Below are 24,770 nucleotides of genomic sequence, written 5' to 3'. Positions count from 1 at the left end.
ACGTTGACAGAGAATTGAAGCCATCGCAGGACAACAACTGGCCATCACGTGCACCCAGAATAGTCCGAAGATCGTCATCATGAGGATCAAAATGCCAGCAGTTCGCATCGCGCAAGGTGAGTTTAATCAAAATCCCCACGTATGTCACTGATATTTTCCATCATGTTACGTAGCTCATCCCGAATTTCATACAATCGCTGATAAAATCAGGCGGTTTTTTTTATCAACGTTGATGTTCCTAAATTGCCGTTATAAACCGTCTAGCCAGCGCCGAATCGCGCGACGATATCTTGACAAAAGAATTACAACATTGTGTGCTGAGAAAATAACGGGAGATATCAATTCACAAATTGTTATTTATTAAAAAAACACAACCACCGATGAGACATTCCCCGAAAAAAGAGCGATGATTTTGAGGGGAGAATGAGGAATCGTCGGGGCTCAGGAATACGGAGACCCCAGGAGTCACATCGCCTTGAGAAAAGAAACTCCCGCGAGGGGGTGAAGACGACTAGTGTTTTAAGTATCTCGAGCACAAGAATTTTTAATTAGTAACCACCGGCGTACTCCACTCCCCCCCTCACCCCCCACCATAACCTGTATTCCGAGTTAACGTCGGCGTAAAAGGGGGCGCAGCGTCATGCGCGCCTTTTTCACCGACTCACTTTTTCAACCCTCCTGAGACGCACTCCCTCTTCTCACTTTTCTCCTTCATTCCCCTCTCGCGCAAAATCTTTCGTCTGCATTTTCCTCTCTTTTCTTACGGCGGCTTCTACGCTTTCTTAATTACAAACTGCAATATTCTTTAGTTTGCGCGATGACGTCGGTGAGAAAAGACACCGTGGAGGTGACGTCTGGGTACAGAATGAGGAGAAAAGTATTTATTCGGTTATTTGGGGGTATTTTGCCTTTTTTCTGCCTAGGAGGTAAAATAAGTCCAGGGGATGGGGTGGCGCGTTCTTGAGAAGAGGTAAAATATGTTTGTTCATCCTTGTGATTTTTTTGTTTGAAATTTACATGTCACATTTCACAGAGAAAAATGCATGAATCGTTAGATGTTAAAACTAATCGTGTTTGTAGATTTTTAATATTTTTTTTATCACATTTACTTTCATTTAATTGAATTGAAATCACTGGGAAAATCTATGTAACGTTTTAACATCACATGTTGCGTTTTTGCATCACATCGGACTCCCGTGACTCTTTTTTATAAATAAACTAAAATGGAATGGGTTTTTGTCAACAGTTTCAATATTAATTCAAGAAAATTTTTCCCATGAAACACCCGAAATTTAACTGATTGATTAGGTGTATCGTTTTGATCATTAAAAAACAGTTTTTAAATTACATGAAATTTCTTCAATCAAGAAATTCCCTTTTCCGCGTTTTTATTATTTACAAATCATAACAGTACTGAACAACATGTTGAAGTGAAAAATTTGATGGCCCCCGAGAGAGTGCCGAAGAACATTATTTAGCAAACAAATTGTGAGTTTCACACGTGGAGCATGACGGCACGTGCGGGGCATATGCTCGCGTATATCCGTTAAATATTGTCTTTGAAGCCTCTACCGTCGGCAAAAGCCCTTCTTCACTCGACTCACCATCCTTGTTCCATCCTCATCTTCTCCCTCCGTACCTTCTACCTTCTCCATCGCTGGCGCACACCGTCGCCATAGAGAGTAAAACACGGGGGGAGGGGAGGGGGGCCGGCAAAAAAACTACTTTGACTTGATTTCTCAGATTAACCTTGGGGCGTTGGGCGCGTGGCGCGGATATAACCCTTTACCGTTTTTTTTTGTTATTATTTTTTATCCTCATCCTCTTCCTCGGAGGGTCCAGCACGTGCCCAGGTAGTTCCCACCATCACCGGGGATTAAAATCGTCATGTGATGAGTATTTTCGAAGTTCTGGGTGTTAATTGGGGAATTTTTAGACCGAAAAACAACAACAAACTTTATTTTAAGACTTGTGATCGCAAAATGAGGGTTTTTAGAGTCTGCAATTGAGGTTTTCAAATGTTTTAAGTTTATAGTTTCAAATGTCTCAAGTTGAGATTTTTAATAGACTCAAATTAAGACTTTTAAAGTCTCAACTTGAGACAAAATGCTTTCCGTCTTTTGTAATTTAACATTAGAGCTTTAATTTGAGCCACATTTGACCGTAAGTTTCCAGAAATTTTACAATGAATTTATTGTTTAAACTTTGCAGGTCTGAATTTACATGTTAAAAATCTGAAAAAAATTAGAAAGTTTGGAGGACGACTGACGAAATAATTAAAAAATTGCAATTTTTGAAAATTACGCAAATTTTCTATAAATAATTTATAAGCAATCAATTTTCCATCATAAAAAACCTTTGTTCGTAATCGATTTCATGCCTAAAAAAAGGTTGCCGAGATTTTAAACAATTTCAATTATTTATGCATAAACGAATGTTAGAAAAAATAATAATAATGTCGAAAATTAATTTCAATGACGCTGAATATTCATGATATTGTTGCGTATCACCCTTCGAATCCTTTCAATTGTCTTAAGTCTGAAGGATAGCAGAGATGACTCTTGGTAACGTCTGTCTTTTGGATAACATCGACATCCATTCATTCCTTTGGAAGATCTCAGATGAAGACACATCGTTCTTGTATTATCTTTCACAATTAATTAATTAATAAACCGCCCCAATCATTTAATCAATTTGTGTGTGTTGTGACTCATTTCGCTGAACCTAACAATATTCAGCATTCTCACAAATTATTGACTTTCTCAAAATACCCCATAATCCCCGTTTACCCTAAGCTTCGCGCGCTGGAATCGGATGTGACCGTTTCCCCAAAATTCACGTTTTTTGAATTTTTCTGGCTAATTGTTGATCGGACTGACGTGAAAAAATATACCGTTTTTGCGTTTTACCATTACTTAATGACTCCCGAAATTTCATGATCGTGCAATAATTTTCCTGCGTTTCTTCTAAAACTTTTCGGAAACACAAAACTTTAGAAAAAATGCAGGAAAATGATTGCACTATACCATGAAACTTCGTGAGTCAGTCAATAATGATAAAGTGCAAAAACGGTGTATTATTTCGCGTCAATCCGATCAATAATTTGCCAGAAAAATGAAAGAAACGTGAATTTTTGCGGAAGGGGTGTAGTACATCCTTAAAACAAGTCATTATTTTTTGGGTGTATCGCGAAATATCGATGAGAGAGGGGTTCAACGCGGAAATGCAAGATGGCGCTGCGTGTCGTCGGACGTTGCGATGATATAAGCTACTTACATACTCGCATTGTCAACAGATGCATTACGAAAAGCCTTCAGCAAGAGATGCAGGCGAATCGAATGGGACTACTTTAATTGCATTCTTTTGTGGGGAATATGACGAGAGATTTTCCCGTCATCCCGGTAGAGGTTTTATGGGGGCTATCGGGGGAAAGAAGGACGATAAGAGACTCCTTATATGCAGATTGAATAGTCACTGGCGTGGGGCACACAATAGCCAATTTTTCCCCCGTATTATTCCTAGAGTGAAGAAAAAAACTGGAGCATTTTATCAGCGGCTTGATTCCCTCTGAATATTAATTAAGAACGCGGTTTTTTATTTTTATCGAGAGGCAATTCAGTATTTCCCGTTTCGCTAGACCACTTACATGCTTTTCTTTCGGAAATCGCTTGACTTCCCCCCTCAAATCACGGCTGTATATCGTCAATCCAATCTGGTGGTGCGGCAATTTCCCCTGAAATACGACGTCATCGGATGTAACTCGCGTAAACTCGTTACACTATTGGCTGGACTCTTCGCGTTGATAATAAACGACTTATGTGATTGAATCAATCGATTTTTCTGTTGAGTTGAAAAAAAATAACGGCTGGAAAATAATTAGCTGCTGCATTTAATGAGGGTGAGCAAAGTTTATAGGGGAATTCGTGATTTTAAAACCTCTTAATTTAAGACATTACAAACAATCTTGAAATACAAGTTACAAATTAAAATATTTTTTTTACATTTTTATTATTAAGATATTAACTGACATTAAATTTAAAAAATAAAATTAATTCCTTTTTCTTACGCAATTTAATTGACAAATTTGAGAAAATTTGATTTTTTCCGATTTTTAAAGCTGCAAAGTTTAAATAATAAAATCATTGTGAAATCTCCGGAAACATAGGATCCAATGGGGCTCAAATGAAAGCTCTGATGTACTTGGATATCCCTAAGACATTAATCTGTTTAAGTCAAGAAATCATAAAAAGTTTTTGATGGCTTCTCCCTAAAGCGGAAGAAAATGGAAAAAAAATTAACAGGTGAAAAGTAATGAATTGCTGTTGCACTTGAGTCTGACCGCAGAAGTACCTGTATTTAAAGAGGGTGAACAAACTGCGTGAATAAAAATACTCCCAGTGAATTGAAAAAAACACGAGAAAAGTGTCCCCCCTCTCAAACACAAGAATACGGAATATTTATGTTGTTTGGCGTCTCGGTGTCCCTCCCGACGTACTTCATTGTCCATCCATTGTCCGTCTGGGTGACCCCTCGCCTGTTCGAAGGTGCGAACGCCTTTTGAGTAATAATCTCCCCGCATTATTCACTTTTGTATGCGCTGCACAGTGCAGAAGAAAAGAGGGCAATCCCCAACAGACGTCTGAAGCATCACTACCTGACCAAGGGTCAAACATATTCTCTCTCACCTATCCAGGAAGTAAGGTGTCTCCCCTACGATTGCTGTGGACCCCTCGTCCATCCGTGACCGCACGTCCCTTTTTTGTTTACTACCTGCTTCTCGAGAAAATTTAATTCGTGATGTTACTCTCGACTCTCAAAATATCATCCGAATATTATTCCACTCTCGGGTTTAACAATCGGAACAATGGACATTCACGCGGCTCAAGAGACGAAAATACAAACTAGTTTTTTTTATTTCTCCGATTTCACTTGTTGAAGGGTCTGGTGTACCTGACCGGAGGTCATTAAGGGACAAAAAGTTCGGGTGGAATGTATCAATTTCACGAGGAGGGTTTATCATTCAATCGAAAGTGTGAATGAGCCGCGTGAAAGCTAGTGGAGTAACGCCGAGTCGATTGATGGATGAGACATAAAGGAGAAATTCATTTGGACTATCATTCCAGGGTATGAGTTGGCGTATTTCAATCGAAATATTCAAACATTTGGAGTGATTTCGTTTTATTTTTTCAACTGTTGCGAGCGAAGGAGAGAAGTTGATGAGATTTGAAAATGTGTGAATAATAAATTTAAAATGGGGTTCACAATGACAGGAAAGTTTGTAATTTTAAACGAATTGTAAGAATTTTAAAAGAAAAGAAGGACATCAATTCATTCCATTTTTTTTGCTTCCGCTTGGGTAAAATTTAGTGATTGATAATCGAATGGAGGTTCTCTCTTCTTCCTCGAGATATTCTAGAAAACGTGGATATTATCACGCTGTAGGCTTCCCCAGTCTATGAATACCCCCGTTGTCGCCCAAGTTCAGGGCAACAAGAGACATGTGTCTCGCTGTTTTAAGAAAATTCCCTTCCCCGAATGTTTGTTTCTCTCCCGACATTATCAGGAAGACCCCCAGTTAATCGTAAAGATTTCGCCAGTGTTGTGGAAAGTCTTGAAACCGGGCGCAGAGACGTTATGACCCGATGGGAACGCGCACTCACACCGGAAGCTCGTTATTAAAAAAATATAACCGTGTACGCAAGGAGACGGCCTTGCCTAGAGAGTATGGGATCACGTCGGAGGGAAGATCGAGCTGTGGAGGGGAGGGTTTGGGTTCGTTGCCTCCAGATTATCATCGGGTAATTTTATTTCAACTCATTCTTTCACTTATCTCTTGTTTTTAATTATTATTAGGGATTATATCGCATTAGAGGTATGAGAAATCAGCGCATGCACTCCGTGAAAAATTGTCTTGTGGGCGAATTTGTGATGATTGGAATTTCGAATGAAATAGGACGATTTTTCCGTCTCAAGACGTTTGAAAGACGAGACATTTTGTCTTCATTATTAAATTATTTTTAACTAAAATTGTCGGTAAACCTCTGAGAAATTTTTATCACATTTTTTATGAGAAAATCAATGGAAACTGTAAATATCAGTCCCATTATTTCCCGAAAATTGATCGAAATCAGTATAATTCCGATAAAAATATTTTTGAATGCTCAATTAATTGAAAATTTAGTACAATTTGGCATTGAATATTTATATTTTCATTGAAAATGCAAATTCGCTGAGGAATTCTCGTTTTAATGCCGCCCAAAAATTTAGAATTTCATTGAATTTTCAAGGAAATTTCAATTTTTTTTACCACAGGACATTAATTCCATTAAGTCATGGAATCATTAGACATTTTCGGTGAATTATCCATTTTTTTTTTCAATTGATTGAACTTCTGAATTTATTGAGAGAGGGTAAAAACGTTGAATATTATTCTAAGGAAAAATACTTTTCATCAGCATAAAAAATGAATAAAATATTTGAAAAAATAAATGAAACACCTAAAATGTCCAGAATGCATGTTTCGGTGTCTCAATTTGACACTAGAAATCGCTTGAATTTGGGGTCAAAAGTCTTAATTTCAGTCTGTTTTCCCTGTCGGCCATTGCGACACTCAAACTATCGCAGTTGATACATATTTCTACGATTGGCTAGTGCGAATTCAATAACACCGCGTGAATTCAGCCACTTTTATTTCTCCCGTCTTGTAATGCAAAACTCGACATTGCCATTGTCACGATTTGGACCAATGCCAGGGCCAGATTCTGCGGGGGGTTTGCACTACAGGGGGTCCGAGTTCAACTCTTAAAAAAAAACGGTGAAAAAATGTACACGAGACCCACACTCGTCTTTGCCCTCAGTCTGAACGGTCTAAAAATACGAAAACTCCAATTCATTAGCGGGGAGGGGAGAGAAAAATGGAGGGAATTCTCAGGAGCTGCACTTTTACTGCGAGACAATTTTTCATGAGGTCGTTACCCTAATCCTCCGTTTTCTGTGCAGCATAAAAATATTCTATGTTCTCGGCTAAGTCCGGGTGAGATGGACGTTTGAGGATTGGTGTGGCTTCAAGTCGCCTGACGACCAACATGTCGCGTAATACTTCAGCCCGTTCTGCCCCCTCGGAGATTGTCAAACCGTTGGGAGGCATTTTCGGTCGCTCAAAATTCTAATTTTGTTCCTTTTTTTTATGTGTCAGTTTATCCAACATTTTTTTCACTTTTTTGTGGTAGATTCTTCGGGATTTTACATGCTTTTTTTGGCGGATGAAACCGTTTATAATTTTTTCATTGGCGAATTGGAATAAAATAATTTCATAAAAATTTTCCGATGACAGTTTTAAATAAAAATTCGGGCAAAACTTTGCGCTTGAAGATTTCACAATTTTTTATGACACTGTAGGAAAAAATTGAAATTTCGTGGAGAGTTGACGAGTATTTTTCAGGAGTGAGGCATTAAGGAGGCATTTTTTTTGAGTGAAATGTTTTTCTATTTGTTCAATCAAAAAATGGACATTTAACATCAAAATACGTTAAATTTACCAGGTTTCTAATTAACGTTTCCATTGATTTTTCCATGAAATTGCGAATTTTGAATTAAATAAATCCTTGAAATTTCCAAAGAATTATAATAAAGTCTCTCAAATAGAGATTTTCCACCGTTTGAAATTACAGCTTCCGAAAATTTCATTTCAAGACCTTTCAAATCACAAAATTAGCTATTACAATTGTGTCCGATGAATACGACAAAAATTTCCAAGAAGTTTATCGTAAAAATCCTGCAGATATTCCTCATATGCCCCATTTTTCCTCTTCGCACCCCCCACCATAAAAAAAGCCCTCCCACAAATTTACATCCAACCAAAACAATGAAACAGCAAGTTGTAGCTCGTTGAAATGATCATGTCAAAATTTCATTAATTATCAGGTGGTTACACGGTTCGGCACTTTCTCGCCATTCTCCGAGAGATGCCCGTGGAAACCCACGGGTTTATCAAAAGTTTCCAACGGATGTTTTGCGGGGGTTTAAGCGGTAAAGTGGAAATCGGCCGAAACGCGAAAATTTTGCGGCGTTGGCTCTGCCGGATGAGCGAATGAGACCGCGAAAACGTCGAGGAGTGGGAGAGGGGCGAGGGGGGAGAAGGGGGATAGGTTCAACGGGTTTTGAATAATGTAACGAGCGCAGGGGATAGGAGTTTCTAATTAAGCAAGCGCCAGCAGAGCTTCGAGTTATACTGGACAACACAATGTTAACCCAGGGTTTATAAACTACTTCGCGATTCACTGCGTCCAAGTACCACATCCCCGCATTTATTCATTCATCCATCCATCCATACACGGAGGAAAAAAGATGGAGAAAAATTACGTGACGGTAATTTGGGCAGAAACTCCAGAATTTACCCTGCAGTCCATCAAAAATTATCCCAGTGAACGCGAATGATCGCTCAATATTGCGTATAATTTTTCACAACGTAGAGTAATTTTTTTATAAATGAATATAATTCAGTAGCGAAGTGGTAAAACGGTCGACTTATCTCCCAGTTGAGTTTTTGAAGAATATCTCCGAATTTAAAGGAGATAATGAAATTATCGTAATAACCTTTTTTCTAGAGCAAATTAAGTGCTACAAAAAAGGTTCTGACAAAAATTTAGCTATCTCCCTTAGATTCCGAGATATTCACTGGAAAGTGGCCAATAGTCAAAATCGACTTAAACCGTTTTACCACTTCGCTACTGAATTGTTTTTGCTAATAAATTAGTAATTTGCTTCCGAACGGGTTTTCTTTTCTTAATTCTTCTTTCACTATTCTCTTCTTCTATTTTTTCATATCACAGTACTATCACTAATTGAAATGTCATCAAAATTTTGTATATTATTTCGCAAATTCTACAATTTTTATTAAAAATTCTTCTCACATTTTTAGGCAATTCCATGCATACCTTCATTACAAAACTTCATTAATATACGTTTTACCGAAGTATTAATCAATAGATTTATCAATTTATGAGTGATTCTCTAAACTTCAATGTTACTATTGACTATTCGAAAAATTCCAAGAGATACGGGGCACCGTGAGAACCGATTTCGAGGGATTGGCTCCACCTGGAGCACCTGGGAAAGGTACATAACTGTACCCACATGATTTATTTCGATCAAAAAATCACTGGGAAACCCTTTTCCCTCTTCTCCACCTTCCCCTTACATTATTATATTATTTTTCATTGAAAAGGGGAATATCTCGTCACGTTTTTGTGAAAGAAATCCACACAAGGGTGCAGGTCAGTCCTCTACGGATATCTGGCGACCTGTTTCACCGCGGCACTCACCTCTCAATGGACAATGTCCTGCATCAAGCACGGTCACAATGGCCCCCGGGCACTCAGGACACACACAGGCTAGATCCTCCCACGATACGCATGTGGAGCGGATGGGCCATTCAAACCTCAGCGAACCCGTGAGAACAGATTTCATATTTTTTTCATAAAAAGTAACGCGTATTATAGGCCTCGAAGAAACTCTTCGTACTGTTCCATGACAATGAAAAAAAATTCATATTTACAAAGGATTTGAGGACTTCATCGATGAATAAATTCTCATTTGTAGTGGAAAAATTATTAGGGTCTTAAATTAAGATATTAAGACGTGCATTCTGGACATTATAGATGTCTCACTTGAAGATATTTATTTTATTTGAGTCTCATATTTTTTTCCCAAAAACTTCATTCATTTTTTAAATTTAAATTATCTAAATTATATTTAAATTATAAAAGTAAGGGTAAAAGAAGTTTTGTTCGTATCAAATTCGCATTTCAATAAATTGAAAAAAAAATGAATAAACCACCAAAACACCTTAAAAATAATAATTTTAACACTGTACGTTCCCTAAAACTCCCGGGGCAAAACGGATCGCCTCCTTCCCCGCACCAATACATTTAACTTGCGAAATAAAAAAAATATTAGAAAAACATTGTGAGGAAACTCGAGTCCGGACATTCCCATGACTTCAAAAACATAAATAATTATCATGATAAACTGGAGCATCAGCTCAGTGACGGCCGTGTAAAAGAAAGGGTCTAAAAAACAGCCGAAAAAAATCTCCCAGGGTACAGGTATACGGGTAGGTATATTTTTTAATCCACCAATAGGGGGACACAACGCGTACATTCATTTTCCCCGTGCATCTCACGTAGAGTCTTGAGAGAAACGGCCACAGTCCCTCGGTCCATTGTTCACCCCATCCGCATTTCGCGGCGTCCCATCATTGCAGAATTGTAAGAATAAAAAACTGTGCAGAGTGCAGGGAGGGGGTTAACGGTGAAAAAAAATGCTCATAAAAAACGCTCTCCCCTGGGTGAAAGGTCCGAGAGGGTTGGAAGCCTGATGAATAAAAAAAAAACACGCATGCGAGGAGATTAAGCTTCCGAATAAAAATCTTGATGTTGCCCCCTCCATTGAGCCACGGAATGGGCCAGTTCTGCGCATATACCGGGGTCCTTTCTATTCTTCTGATATCCGGGGGCCCCTGACCCAGCCCCCTTGCCTTCCCCATGTCCCCAGTCATCATTCGAGCATGGACCAAGCTGAACGAAGCCTTCAGAATCTCAAATTGTAGTCGGATTTTTCGGTTATACGTGACAGGGGTTGAACGAATGGTGAATAAAAGAATACGCGATATGATACGTGCGGCTTCTTCGATTACTTGCACTGAGTGATTGTGGTTACCAAGGAATTCCAGGAATTCACCACCATGGCCGACAACAGGCTGTTCGGTTTGTTATGCTCAATTATCGGGGTAAAACGGATCGGATTTGATATGACGATGGGTTGAGAACGGCAGAGTGAAATTTTCCGATTTTTCTCTCGTTTTCGCGGCGTTTTTTCGGGCTTTGAAATGAGCCTTGACTCGCCCAAATCGCATCATTTGGTCGGGAGATATTGACAATTAAATGCGATCCGTTGCACCCCCGTAAAAATGTAAAAAAATACGTTAAAATTTCCTGCGGAATTGAATCGATACCAAGCAATTGCACTTGCAGCATTTATTACATACTTTTTGGCCCCAGTGCACAGGTACATAGGGGCATGTACACATGTGATCTTTGACTCAAAGATTGGCGGATTGGGGAGAGGAAACGGGGGAGTACTGTAGGAAATTGGTGCGACTCAATACTAATGGATAATAGAATTATTGGTTTCGGTCGGTACCCGAGCCCCGGGGATGATCGTAATTCGATTGGTTGGATGTGTCCTCTGGACGTTTTGACAGGATGAGAGTACTAACAAGCACGTCGCCCCGGGATCTACGAATTTTTTTTTTTCGCTCGAGATATTTATTGTCGCATGACACATCTAACCTGCATTCATAATTCATTCTGCGGGCTAAATCATTCCCGTTGGCTCATTTTTAAGTGATCACTGTGTATTGGCGTCAGCCGTGTTACAAATTTAAAAAAAAACTTGTTTTATTTTGAGATTTATCATCTCAAATTGAGACTTTCGACATTTTCAAGTTGAGGATATACAAGTACTTTAGCTATTTTTTTTCAAGTGAAATGCTTTTCTACTTTTATAGTCAAATCCTGGAGAATTTCAAGCTTTAAATGAAGACTTTTGAAATTCTTAAAATAGGATATTATTTCAAGATTTTAAAATAATCTCAACTTGAAAATTTCAGGCCTCAAATTAACACTTTTGAAAGTCTCATCTCAAATCATTTTTTTAGCTGCGCAATTCAACCATTGAAGAATACTTTCATTAACAGTTGTCTTTATTCATAAAAGATAATCACATCTTAATAAAATGACATAAGTCAGGCAATATTAGGCCCCAGCTGTCTACAAAAATAATGAAAATCGGTGTGAGAAGATGTCGGGGATAATGGAAAACTGGGAACAACTAATACAGTGCAGCCCCATTCGTGAACTCTGATCGTCGTATTACGGATGTATGGGCCAATTTGTAAGCAATCCAACTTACATTTCGCGGAGGGCAATGTTGTATTTTATTCCCCCGCACGACTGAGAAAGAAGATATCTTTTCTTCCCCATCTTTCCGATGTACCCACGTCGTTCATTTTTAATTATTTCTCCTCTACTATAAAATAGGAGAAATATTCTCGCTCGGGAAATTATTTCCTCAAGTTTTAAGAATTAAATTCTTAAGGTATATTCCAACACAATGCCGCCGAAAAGTTATATTTCCGTAATATATTTTCGTAAAAAATTCTAAATGACTTAATTCACTCAAAAAAAATTTTATTCCTCTGGAGGAAATGGAAAAGTTTCCCCCACTTATCCATTTTCTGTGGTGATTTCCATGCGTGAGGGGTTGATATTCACCTCAACGGTGGTGCACACACACACCGGTTCCGTTATTTCACCTACGATTCAAAACCTCTCGGTTAGAAACAAGAGACGCGCGACCGGTCGTTAACGACAATGGGCTTTTGTTTTTTCGGGGGCAGATGTTGGATAAAAACCGAGTGGTGAGACACACACGCGTATCCCAACGTGACGTACAACCAAGATGCTGCGTCGGATGTACTTCCAACCCTTCGAGCCCAGTGAGAAATGTATCTCGTACCTGGGATCTTCATAATAACAAGTGAGAATGCAACAAAAAACTCAAATAGTTGCATTTTACTTCTGTCAAGTACATCCGGAATTTTGACAATGAAGATATTTGGAGGATTAAATGTCGTTAAGAGGATTTTTCAGATAAAAATCAGCACTTGAGTTTTGGTAAACTAGGAAAGAGCGTCGGTGAGTTGGCTGGTGGTTTATGCCTAGGTGAAGTGGTGCCTGCACCGCTCGCCTACAGAATAAATAATTTTCACATCCCAAACAAATAATTTCGAGTAAAAATAATTTCGAGATTAATAATTCAGTAGCGAAGTGGTAAAACGGTACAAGTCAATATTGACCAGTTTTCAATAAATATCTCGGAATCTAAGGGAGGTAGCAAAATTTTTGTTATAACCTTTTTTGTAGAGCCGATTGAGAGCTACAATAAATGTAATGACGAAAATTTCGCTATCTCGCTTAGATTCCGAAATATTTCTCAAAAACTCAACTGGGAGATGAGTCGACTTAAACCGTTTTACCACTTCGCTACTGAATTCAAAAGATTTATTGATCAAAAGATGAAAAAAATTGGATTTCGGTGTCAAATGATGCACTGATAGAACGGATTAGTTATTGTTAACGAATGGATTTTGGTTCCCAATGTTCATTCGTTAATAATTAATATAATTTATAATTTAAGGAGCCTTGTTTGACTTGACTTTCGCCATTCAAGTGAACCATTCGTTAACTATTAACGAATATTCATTTGGTCATATTCAACTCTACCATTCGTTAATAGTTAACGAATCTCATTTGGAATAAATGAATCATTCTATCAGTGTGTGAAAAAGAATTACAAACCATAATGATAATGCTATTATCATGTTGAACAACTTTACGTACTGGTGCAGAAAAATTACATCGTAAGGCATTCTCACTGGATAGTCATGTGTGTAAACGCTCAGACTGAAAACCTGAGGGTCGTGGGTTCAAATCCCACCTCCGGCGATTTTTCGCATTTTCTCGAGTTTGTCTCAGCGTCGTTTCATTGACAAATAAGAAACTTTTTACATCGCAAGACCTTGCAAGTTCTAAAATGCGAAAATTTTCATGATAATTATAAACTCATAGTAGAGTTCTGAAATTGAGTGAGAGACAGGAGAGCGGTATTGGCTAGTGAGTGGTGTATCGCTCCCCCTATTATCTAGAATCATTGTGTTTAGATTTGAGAAAAAAATTGAGAAATATTTTTTATCGCATAAAAATAAAATAGAAGTTTTTATGTGAAAAAAGGAGTGGCCACTCCTCTGACCTGCGCGCCGGACGCGGTCACTCTCCCCCGAACTCCGCCCAACAAATTTTTTTAAAAACTTGGACAATTTCAGTCTTCAGACTCACAAATTCAACGTTCACAATAAAATCTCCGGAGTCTCAATTTTCTGGTTAACTCAAGAGTCTCTCGTAGCACTCGAATCTCTCGGAATGGAAATCGATATATGAACTCCTGCCAATCTCTATGTTAATGTCCCTCCTTGTCTCACCCCCTGAAAGAACACTATATCCACACGAAACGGGAATAACGCGGGAATGTAACCCGCCGGGGGAGGGGGGAGACTCCTAGAGGGCTCCTAAAAGTGAATTGTTACGTCTGCGGGTGACCCCCGGACCTCTCTGCGGCCGAACGACCGTCACGCTGAATTATCCAAGTCCAGCCAAGAGGTTCATTCATAATATATATTCTCTCGTAATTTTTTTTACTCGCGACGATCTTTTGTTTTAGTGGCCATTGATTTAATCAGTGGTTAATCGGGATTTGGGAGCTACGTATGACAGGATGGATTCCTGATGAACTGTTATTAGTTAATGTGAATGAAGAATATTGTCTTGCGACACACGTTAAACCTCTTTTACGATGAAATATGACTTTATTTCGAGGTGTTAAAAATTTTGCCCTCCAGTCTCTGGTCTATTTCTTGGATATTTTTATCAGAATATAGTTGCATTGAAATTTCAGTGAATTTTGTCCTGAAAAATTCAAAATTTCAGGAAATAATTGATGGAAACTGTAAAAATTAGTTCATTAATTGGGAATTTAGCGTAATTTGGTACTCAATATTTATGTTCAGACTGAAAATTCAATTGAGTTGAAAAATTCTTATCTTTCTGTTAAAAAAAACTGAAATTTCATGATTTTTTCCCCTTAAATCGAAGTAAATGTCACTCTCCTTACATTCATTACTCAACTGTTCACAAAATTTCAATGTTCTCCTAACAGTGGATTTCTTAATCCATGAGTATTATCACACCTCGAAAAAATAAAAAATGTTCAGTTTAAGAATAAAAAAATGGAATGAATTAAACTAAAAAACGAAATCAATAGATTGAAAAAAAATGTTCTTTTCTATTTTTCCAGCGGAAACGTCACAAGGAACTGCCTCCCCCGATACCGTCCAGTGTGGTGGCTGTCGTGCCTCCTACCCCCTCGGCGAAATAGTCCGTTTCATCGAGCACAAGGTCAACCACTGTCGAAACAGTCTCCAGGGCTGTCACAGTCCGCCCCCAGCGGCGGCGCACGAGGACTCCGACCCGGAGGACGCACTGGCCCTGAAAACAGTGGACCCCGAGAAATTGAATTCAGTGCCGAGCATATCGGCGCCGATCAACAAGCGAGCGGGTAGGGTTGAGAGCCCACCAACGCCTCAGGGCAATCCCGCCGACACTGGTAGTCCGATTGAACTCAGGGCTAGTGCCAGCTCAACGCCAAAGAGACGGACTGAGGGGAGCGATGACGACAAGGAGGAGGTCAGCAAGAAACCTAAGACAGAGTCGGTTGATGCTGATACCAACACCATCAATTCCGGTGAGATATTTTTCACTCATCATCACTTCTGATTCTTCCATTAATAAAATTGGAGATGAAAAAAAATGAGAAAATGAGCGAAACATTTTTTTTGAGAGATGGGAGATATTAAATTGTGCAAAGCAGAAACTAGCGCCTCAAAGACACTCAAGACGTCTTAATTCGAGACACTGGACACGTTTGACAGACAAGACATTTTCATAATGTTTAAAATACAATTCTCATTCCCCCAATTTCCGTGATATCTCGAAACTACTCGATCAAAACGCATCGTTTTTCCTTCCAATCCACTCAAAACTTGCCAAAGTGACGACAAAAATAACGATTAAACATCGTCTCAATGAAAAATATTGTTAATCTCCCCATAACCACGGATAATTTCCTGTCCCCGACACATCTAAGAGGTTTAACCAGCGATTACAATTTTTATTCTGAATAAAACACGCCACGTGTAGCTCGTACATGGTCGATGCGTCGATTGCGAGTGACCCTCTCCATGTAGTCTGCCGATCACGAACAATGCTCTACCGCGGATTTGATTTTTTGAGTTTTGAATTGTCCGGGGCTTTTGCCGAGGGGGGGCTGACAAATTGACACAGACTGCATCAATGCGAGCGTGACCGCCTGTCTTCGCTTTTTACACACGAGGGGGGCAGTATTCCGAGGGGTGGCGGCGCGTCACCTGTACTGATCTGGACTATTCCGTCGTTTCAAAATTTTCAATTGATCTTTAATTAGATTGGATTATATTCGAAGCAATTTGTTATTCCCCTGAGATCCAAAAATCCCTTAAGGGAAAACCAAAATGTAACATAATTATTATAAATGAATCTTATGAATTATTTACGTTTTTATAATTTTGTTACAATTAAATTAAACATACAAGTCATTTCGAATCGACAAAATCGGAGAAACCATCAACATAACTCATTTCATTACTCAATGAATCATAAATTTAAACACAACACAAGGGAGAAAGAAGAAATCGAATGATAAAAATTACCTCAATGTAAAAAATCACACTTTTGCCCCGATATTTTTACCAGAAGACATCGGAAAAAATTCAATTGACAATTTTCAAAATAGTTCGTCAACTGTCGGGGCGAAACGGGTTTTAAAAATAAAAATTATCGAGTAATTAATTTAATTGAAATCGATTGAATTGTCAGTTTAATAAATTTTCAGTAGTTGCATTTTAACTTTATTGAACTAAAATTTAAATCGATTTCAATTGAACATATGGGTTAATCGCTTCGCAAAACTCAAAAACCTGTTCCCTTTTTAAAATTTCATCACCATAAGATCATGTACCCAACTCATCCCTCTGCGTAGCCACCCCAGTTGATGGATTTAACCCTTCACCGGTTCCTCCACCGAATTGTCCACGCGCGCGCGCACTCTCGCCGCCATCCCAACACCCCATTCACTTTTTGTCCTCTATTTATTATTATTATGAATTTTTTTTTAAACTCTATTCCCGTTATAACAGAATTGGTGACCAGAGTTTCAACCCAACCCAATTAGAGTCGTCCCATTGTTGTCACACGTGGTGTGCACGAGCCATGCACATCAATACACCAGTGTTGGTTTGTTGAAAGGAAAGAGGGAAAAAACAAATATTCAAAACACCTCATATCAATCCATACCCATTTTTTTCCTGAAGTAGAAATTGAAGAGACAGAGGAACGAACGGATGATCCGTTGAAATTGACAAGTTGTCGCCAGCACGAGCTAAATATTTGATTCCCTGTCAAACTTTCTCTCCGAATATATTAATTCACACGTTGACTTCAACCCCACGCGCTCTTCCGATTCATTTTATTGTGTCATGCATCCTGTACTTGCCCACGGGGCTGAGGGGGATGTGTCCGGTACCCTCTGGATAGCCAGAGGCGTCACCGAAAATTGCTCGTGAATTGGTACTATCTCCGGTCTTTCTCACACAATCCCCCATTTTTATACATCTCCCTCGGTCTCTTATTCTTGACTTCTGGTGGTAAACCCGGGGACATAAAAATGATACACGTTCCAGTCGCTATTATTTTTCACGGGAATATATATTTTTTGAGAGATAACCGGGGGAAAATGTAGTTTTAGGTAATCTCTAAAAATTAGGGTGGACATAAATTCAATTGCTGCCACGTAGAGAGAAATTATTTAAAATTTCGCCTAGAGGAGGTTTCAAATATTCCTGTATTATCATTTGTTTGAATTTAATTCCTCAGATTTTTAGGTCATATTCTTTGAAAATGTTTAACATTTGACAATTGAAATTTTGAATGTTTTTAAATAAGACGTTTTTTCCGTTTGAAAACAAGACATTTTGACGACACTAGAGTTGATTATACTTTATAAATTCATATTTTCCGAAATTTCTTTTTTCTTTCCATCAATACGTATATTCGAGACATGAGGTTCTAGGCCAGCGACGCCCACCGTAGACGCTCCGAATTTCGAGCGCCGAATTTTTTCCACCATTACATATTATTTTTTTTATTTTCAACTGGTCTAATGACTCAATAGGACCCAATAGGAACATTCAAATCCATTCAATCACATTTTTTACGTCTCAATCGGAGATAAAGATGCCAATTGATGATTTGAAATTGTATATTCTTATTCTCTATCGGTATTTTGAGTGCGCAAAAAGAGCTCTCGCTCTCACTTTCATTCTACAACTCGTATGAAAGCGAATGGCATAGTTTTTGCGCTGATCGTTTTGACTTTTCAATATTTTTTTCATTTTATTCATTCTGCACCTCGTCTCATATTTGTTTCGGTCTCCAATTTTTTTCCTCTCGACATCGTAAGACATAATGGTTTCTCTCGCCGAGTCTTTGCGGTCAACGGCTGAGGTATACTCGTGACTTTTGCGCCGGAGATCCTTTGAGATGCACAAAATTCCCCTCTACTCGCGGTGGTGACGATTGTGACCACAAGAAGGAGAGACTCACTAACGTTCATTGCATTTCACTGTTTAAAGAAGATGCATCGCTATGATTCAACAAATTCGCCCGGCAAACACCTAAATATTCACGTTTCCCACCGGAAAAAATGGTTTCATGACTCGAAAAAAAATGTTGCTCCACTGTGAACATGAAAGCCGAACGCTATGCACCGAGGAATGACGCGGGAGTGCACCTGGAATGCAGATTCTGTATTTTTTCCCTCCCTTCCCCGAGATTGATGCAAATGGCTTCACAGGCATCACAGTCACAAACAATGTGCATACGTCGCATACATTGGCCAATCGATATTTTAATATTGTGACAGTGGCCAAAGAGCACGGGAGATTAAAGGTCCTCGGCACGCTAAACTCGCCCGAAGGCATAAACTCGACAAAAAAAATTGTTTTATCAAATTATATGATGGTACATTTTAATTACGCGGATTGAATTAACACGGTGTTTTCATCACCGCAAGGGTCAAATGATGAGGGTCCAAACGTGAACTTCTGCGCAAAAATCGCGGTGAAATTTACTACACCATTATTTTTGCTGGCGAATGAAAACATTGTACTCGTTCAAATTTAAATTCAGGATTTCTCTTGGGTTATTATGATCCAGAATTTTTTTTTTAAATCTAGGTGTTATTGAGCCCTATCTATCGACACTAATGAAGATTTAATCCGTATATTATATTTTTGAATTGGATTGTCCCACTGTAACTAGAAAAAATTACTTCGACTTCACGTTCATCGAATAAATGGATAACACAATTGATTGAAGAAGAAATTCCATTGAATTCAATGAGATGATATGGAGCGGTGAATTATATACTATAGAAGCAGCTGATGTGCAAAATGAATATTCGGAAGCACATAAAAAAATTATAATTTGCAAAAGTTTTTCCCCAGTTAAATTAAACCACCGATATGACGGACTGACTAATCTCATGTCATAAAAAGAACTGAGAAAAGTTCAAGTCCCTTCCCGAAGAATCAAGTCTACCATAAAAAAAGAAAGGAGGGTTGGGGTGAAAGGTAAAGTGGAGTATGAGAGGGAAAATAACCAGGGGATGACCAGGGCCAGGGCATTCAATGCTTAAACAATGCCATTCCGAGCGATTTGCTCGCAAGTTCCCTCTGGTTCCTTCCCAGCTAATTTGCCAGGCAATTTATAGGTAAAATTGCCCGATACCCAGCATGCATGTACTCAGACCAAAAAGTTGAAGCCAAGGTTGAGTGAAAAATTCCCCTTCGGTCTTTAAATTTCAGTGTTCTCTCCTTTCAATTGAATCATTTTATCGGGAATTCTAAAATCGTGAAAATAGTTTCCATTCTGCGGTAGTTTCCATCATTCCGGGGAGCTTTGTATAAAAAGGCACTCGTGAATGAGGAGAGGAGAGAAAAATAATCCTGAGGGATGGCCAGCCGCGAGGTTTGCATATGAAAGACGCTTCCCCGAGAATCGATACACCTTTATTATACCCGGGCACTTGCTTATCTCCTTTTACTTGGCAGCAACAATCTTGGAGGCCCCTTCAGTCTAACAGCTTTCTACGTCCAGTCTTTGTCTCCGGGGAGAATTCAGTTGGAGATATCTCTGGCCTCTCTCAAACCGTTTTTTAAATTCCCAGTGAATATCACAGTATAACGAGATATATTTGTATTAAAATTAACCCCAAAATCACCTAATGTTTCACGGAAATATTGACTCCATAAACTCACATGCATATAATGCTTGATGGATTGATCACAGCAAACTTTTCCCTCATCCCCCTTCAACAAGAAGATGATCCGAGACCTCCATCTCAATTAGAATAGGTTCTGCCCCTTATAATGCCCATTCTCTCAGCTGTTCTTTTTCTCCTCTTAAACTGCCTTCGTATCCTTCATTACAAAGTATCTCGAGACGACTAAGGCAAGAATTTCCAATACATCCGACAAAAGTCTCCGCCGTATACACTAGCATCTCTTCTCCCTCAGGTTTCCTTTGTCACTCGAATTAATTTCTCTGATAAAACTCAAAGGATTACAAATGAGAATAGGGCAAACAAAGACCTGGTATTTATCCCGCGATTATTTTTCATTATTGGAGATCAGCACAGCATAGTGCGAAGAGATTGCGGTATCTCACCCTTCATCTGTCGGCGGAGAAAAAAAAATAAAAAACCTAGCATAAGGGATGTTTCAAACACATGGTCTTCACAGTTAAGGGTATCTGAATTTAAATAAAAAAGGAAAAACCGATTGTGGACACCCCGCGGTCGCAACGCACATGCTGCACGTACCACCCAGCACATTCGGCCAGAGGGTGATTGTGGCTTGGCCACAATGTCGTGATCTCAGAGCGTGAAAAATGGGTGAAAATCTGATATTCCCGGATTAAAAACATTGAAATTCAAAACTCGTCCGACCCCGCGCCCACTTGGCCATTCCATATGCCCCCCCCTCCTTCCATCCGAGTCTGGTTTGTCTACAGCCCTCGCTGAAGGCACGAAAAGTCGTTAAGGGTCAGTTTCACAAGTTATCCCCCGCCGTTTCTTTGTCCCACCCCGAGGATTATCGAAGATATTATTTTTGCGCTCACCCTCACTCCGCCATCCTCACTCTTATCTATCTTTATCTTCCACACGACAATTCGAGACAGGCGTGTCGTTTAAATTCGGAATTCAATTGGCTTCCGCCAATTTGGCTTGAAAAATTCAAGCTGTACTGATCCCAGAGTCGTTGAAGGGGATATCTTCATCCGGTCAATCATCCCTGTCGTCTGATGATACCCATTGTAACTAGTTTCTCCTTTCTTTGTGTTGCAGAGCCAAGATGTCTGCCATGTTCGCAGTGCTCTCGCCGATTGAACTCCGCCTGGGAGTTGATACAGCACGCGCAGAGTGCGCACGGTGCGAGGTTGTACGGTTCGTCAAGTTCGACGGCGAATTCATCATCGAATACCCCAGCACCTAGTCCACCAACGCCCACACCAAGTCACTCGCACCACCTGAGCCCCCCGAATCACCTGAACCTCAGTGGAAAGTCAACGGGCAGTTCTTCCGCGGCGAATTCGTCCGGGGGTACAAACTCCAGCGGCAGCAGCGGACGACAACAGCTGCAATCGTCAGCATCATTGGTTGGCGATCCCTTGCACAGTTTTCTGAGATTACCCCAGCACCTGGAGAGGAGTTTCCCGCCAATGTTCAGGCCAGACTTCCTGGCGCTGAATCCCTTGGCGGGATACAGAGGGCTTCAGGACCTCCAAACGGCCACCAGAAACCTCCAGAACCTCGGGGATCCTCTCCGCGGCATGGACGGACTCAACCTGGGGGATCCTCTCGTCAGAAGTTCCCTCGATTCCCTGAACAACGCCCGGAACCTAGCAAATCTAACGGAATTGTCACATGGTAGGTTATCCAGTCAAGGACATCCACCACAACTCGAAGCGAACCTGGATTTTTATTCGGCGCGCCTAAGGAGCCTCGCTAACCCAACCTTAGGCGCGACGCCTAAGGACGGGTTCCCACCACCCAATACATCGTCAGTATTACCACTTCAACAGTCCCAACAACAGCATCCATCAGATTCATCTAGTCCTGCTTTAACGAATCCCACAAATCTCGTGGCACACGCTCACTCCCAGAAGGAAAACTCACCACCTTGTTATACTCAAAGTCCACTTGGCCATCACAACAACAACAACTCGACGGACAGTGAAAAGGCGAGTCCGCCAGCGATATCCACGCCGATAATGACCGATTCGGCGGAGACGGTGTACACGTGTGAAGTGTGCGATAAGAAGTTTCGGTTCCAGTCGAATCTCATTGTTCATCGTAGAAGTCATCAGGAGAAGGAGAGACAATTCCAAGACAACCGGGACGGCTTGAGCGTGGCAAGATGCGAGGTCTGTGAACTTGAGCTGTCGAATTCCAATGAATTGAGGAGACACATGAAGAAAGAGCATCAGGAGTCGTTGAATGCTGCTAGTCCCCAAGGAAGTGTCGAGACAGTTCTCGATGATGGCTCCAGTTGCGATGATAACATGGATCTCGACGAGGCCGACGAGAACGACCAGAAACTGCGCGACGATGCTGAGGAGAATACACCCGAAGACTTGAGCACAACTCAGGGTCAGAGTAGTGAAGAGTGCAGTGGAAGGGCTGAACCTAAACCCAGCTTAGTCGGTGACCTCATGGAGAAGTTTGGACTGAACAACATAGCTCAGTACTCGGAAGCTTATCGGCAAGCACTCCAAGAGAATCACCGTGGTGGTTTGATTAAAACAGAATCCCCCTCCAGCCTTACCAACTCCCTAAACAACAACAAGGAGAAGGACAGTGCATTATCGCCAACAAACTTCAACTCCTCGGCAACAGCCAATATATTTTCTGGTCAGGGATTTCCCAGAACAGGACCGGACTTTGGCGGTCTGTGGTTACCAAGTCCCCATTATCTCGAGACTAATGAATTTCGGAAAGTATCGAAAGCAACGACATCGAGTCTCACACTCCAAGGGCTACCGAGTCCTCTCATGAAGAAGGAGCGAAGTGGTAGAAATGATACGTGTGAATTCTGCGGCAAAGTATTCAAAAACTGTTCGAACCTGACGGTTCATCGGCGATCGCATACGGGTGAGAAACCCTACAAGTGTGAATTGTGTTCCTACGCTTGTGCTCAAAGTTCAAAGCTCACGAGACACATGAAGACGCACGGCAGACACGGCAAGGACACGTACAAGTGTCGTTTCTGCGAGATGCCATTCTCAGTGCCGAGTACCTTAGAAAAACACATGAGAAAGTGCGTTGTCGTTGTGCAACAGGGGCCGAAAATGGGTCTTCCTTATCCTGGCAGTCAGGACGAAGACTCCTCGCTCAGTACCAAGGACACTTGATCCTGGAATGGCAGCCTACAGCAACCTATGCCACTCATACCGCCCATACCATCACTGTGGCCGCACAGGCCGCCATATCCAGTCTATTGAGACATCGGACCAACCGATCCAACCTGGTACTGAATTTAAAAGCAGGATGACACCTGACGATATCTTCCACGATTGACACTGACCAGAGGGCGTATTCTCGAGTTGTGCGAAGATACTTTCACATGCGAAAGCTGAGGTTCCACAGATAGAGACCTCTACTTCACATGTGAATATTTTTCGTCGACGAATGTCAATATTCACTCACCATTTCCGTAGCGAAGCGGTAAAACGGTTTAAGTCGATTTTGACTATCGTCCAGTTTTCAAGGAATATCTCGAAATCCAAGGGAGATAGCTAAAATGTTGTCATGACCTTTTTTATAGCCTTCAATTCGCTCTACAAAAAAGGTCATTACGAAAATTTCGGTATCTCCCTCACATTCGGAGATATTCCTCGAAAACTCAGCTAAGGACTGAATCGCCGGAAACCGTTTTGATGCTTCACTACTGATTTCATCCGTCGTGACGTTAAGTAATATTCACATGTTAAAATATCTTCACACAACTCGAGAATAGGCCCCCAGTTGTCGGCAGTATTCGAGTTATCCATTCCCCAATCCGACAATCGAGTCGTGGAAAAAATCGAATCTCAAGTGGAGAGTTCCCCTTTAACACAATTGCCGAGAAATTTACCTAGATATTAAACAACTTGATTAATCCGATCGATTGAAAATGGTTACCACTGAGAAGTTCTCAGCGAAAAATCTCAACAAAGGAACAAAACCACAAAATTATAACCAATATACATAGCTATAAATAACTCAATCTTAACACGTACATGTGAATATAAATACTGAATATAAATAAAGAATCAATATATAAATATATAAATATGAAGGTATAAATACAGATATAAATATTTATATAGGAATTAAAAAGAATTACACGGAAAATAGTGAACTTTATTATCGCATTGAAGATTATTTATTTATTAATATATTGTATGACTTGATATATTGTGAGGGAGTAATTGACCCGTCGCGATGCATAATTATTAAGTATGAAAAAACGTATTAGGAGGGAATGATGGAAGGTGTTTTTTTTTGTTTGTAAATTGATGAGTGACACATGTGAAACGATTCAGAAGTGGCACTTGTACTTGTGTAAAATGTACCATAATTATTATCATTATTCATTATTATTACATTTTTATTATTAGTATATTATGTTTATTACTTGTGTATTTGACTTTATGGGCTATTATTATTACCATTATTATTAGCATTATTAATTATTATTATGTCGTTGTGCTTGCAACGTTAACATTTATTTTATTTCGAAAAAGAGGAACTAAATTACCAATTATTATTGCAAAGAAAAATTTGAAAAAAAAAATTGGAAAAAAATTCGCTTGTTTTCTGAGAGGTTAAAGAAGATGCCAAAGTTGTCTAGGTTTATCGTTTCTTCCCTATTTATTTAGATGACGGAATAATTGCGA

At 39.8% G+C, this 24,770-nt stretch overlaps 1 protein-coding gene across 1 annotated transcript; it reads left to right on the top strand.

The window, feature by feature from the left end:
• LOC107036744 (B-cell lymphoma/leukemia 11B) lies at positions 1 to 23,611 on the top strand. The gene is made up of 3 exons (XM_015254888.1): positions 1 to 116; positions 14,974 to 15,420; positions 21,178 to 23,611. The coding sequence occupies exons 1-3, from the start codon at positions 80 to 82 to the stop codon at positions 23,241 to 23,243; spliced, it is 2,550 nt and encodes an 849-aa protein (XP_015110374.1). The 5' UTR covers positions 1 to 79; the 3' UTR covers positions 23,244 to 23,611.
• The last annotated feature ends 1,159 nt before the right edge of the window (positions 23,612 to 24,770 follow it).

This window comes from Diachasma alloeum, unplaced genomic scaffold (genome assembly GCF_001412515.2).
Source record: "Diachasma alloeum isolate Michigan unplaced genomic scaffold, Dall2.0 Dall_scaffold_00211, whole genome shotgun sequence".
Classification (NCBI taxonomy): domain Eukaryota; kingdom Metazoa; phylum Arthropoda; class Insecta; order Hymenoptera; family Braconidae; genus Diachasma; species Diachasma alloeum.
This window is presented reverse-complemented; position numbering and strand designations above follow the sequence as displayed.

What these genes read in the sequence shown, in the direction of transcription:
- LOC107036744 (XM_015254888.1), top strand. Translation starts at nt 80, where the DNA reads ATGAGGATCAAAATGCCAGCAGTTCGCATCGCGCAAG. An exon ending in AGCAGTTCGCATCGCGCAAG is followed by an intron (nt 117 to 14,973) that starts GTGAGTTTAATC and finishes CTATTTTTCCAG; the next exon opens with CGGAAACGTCACAAGGAACT. An exon ending in TACCAACACCATCAATTCCG is followed by an intron (nt 15,421 to 21,177) that starts GTGAGATATTTT and finishes TTTGTGTTGCAG; the next exon opens with AGCCAAGATGTCTGCCATGT.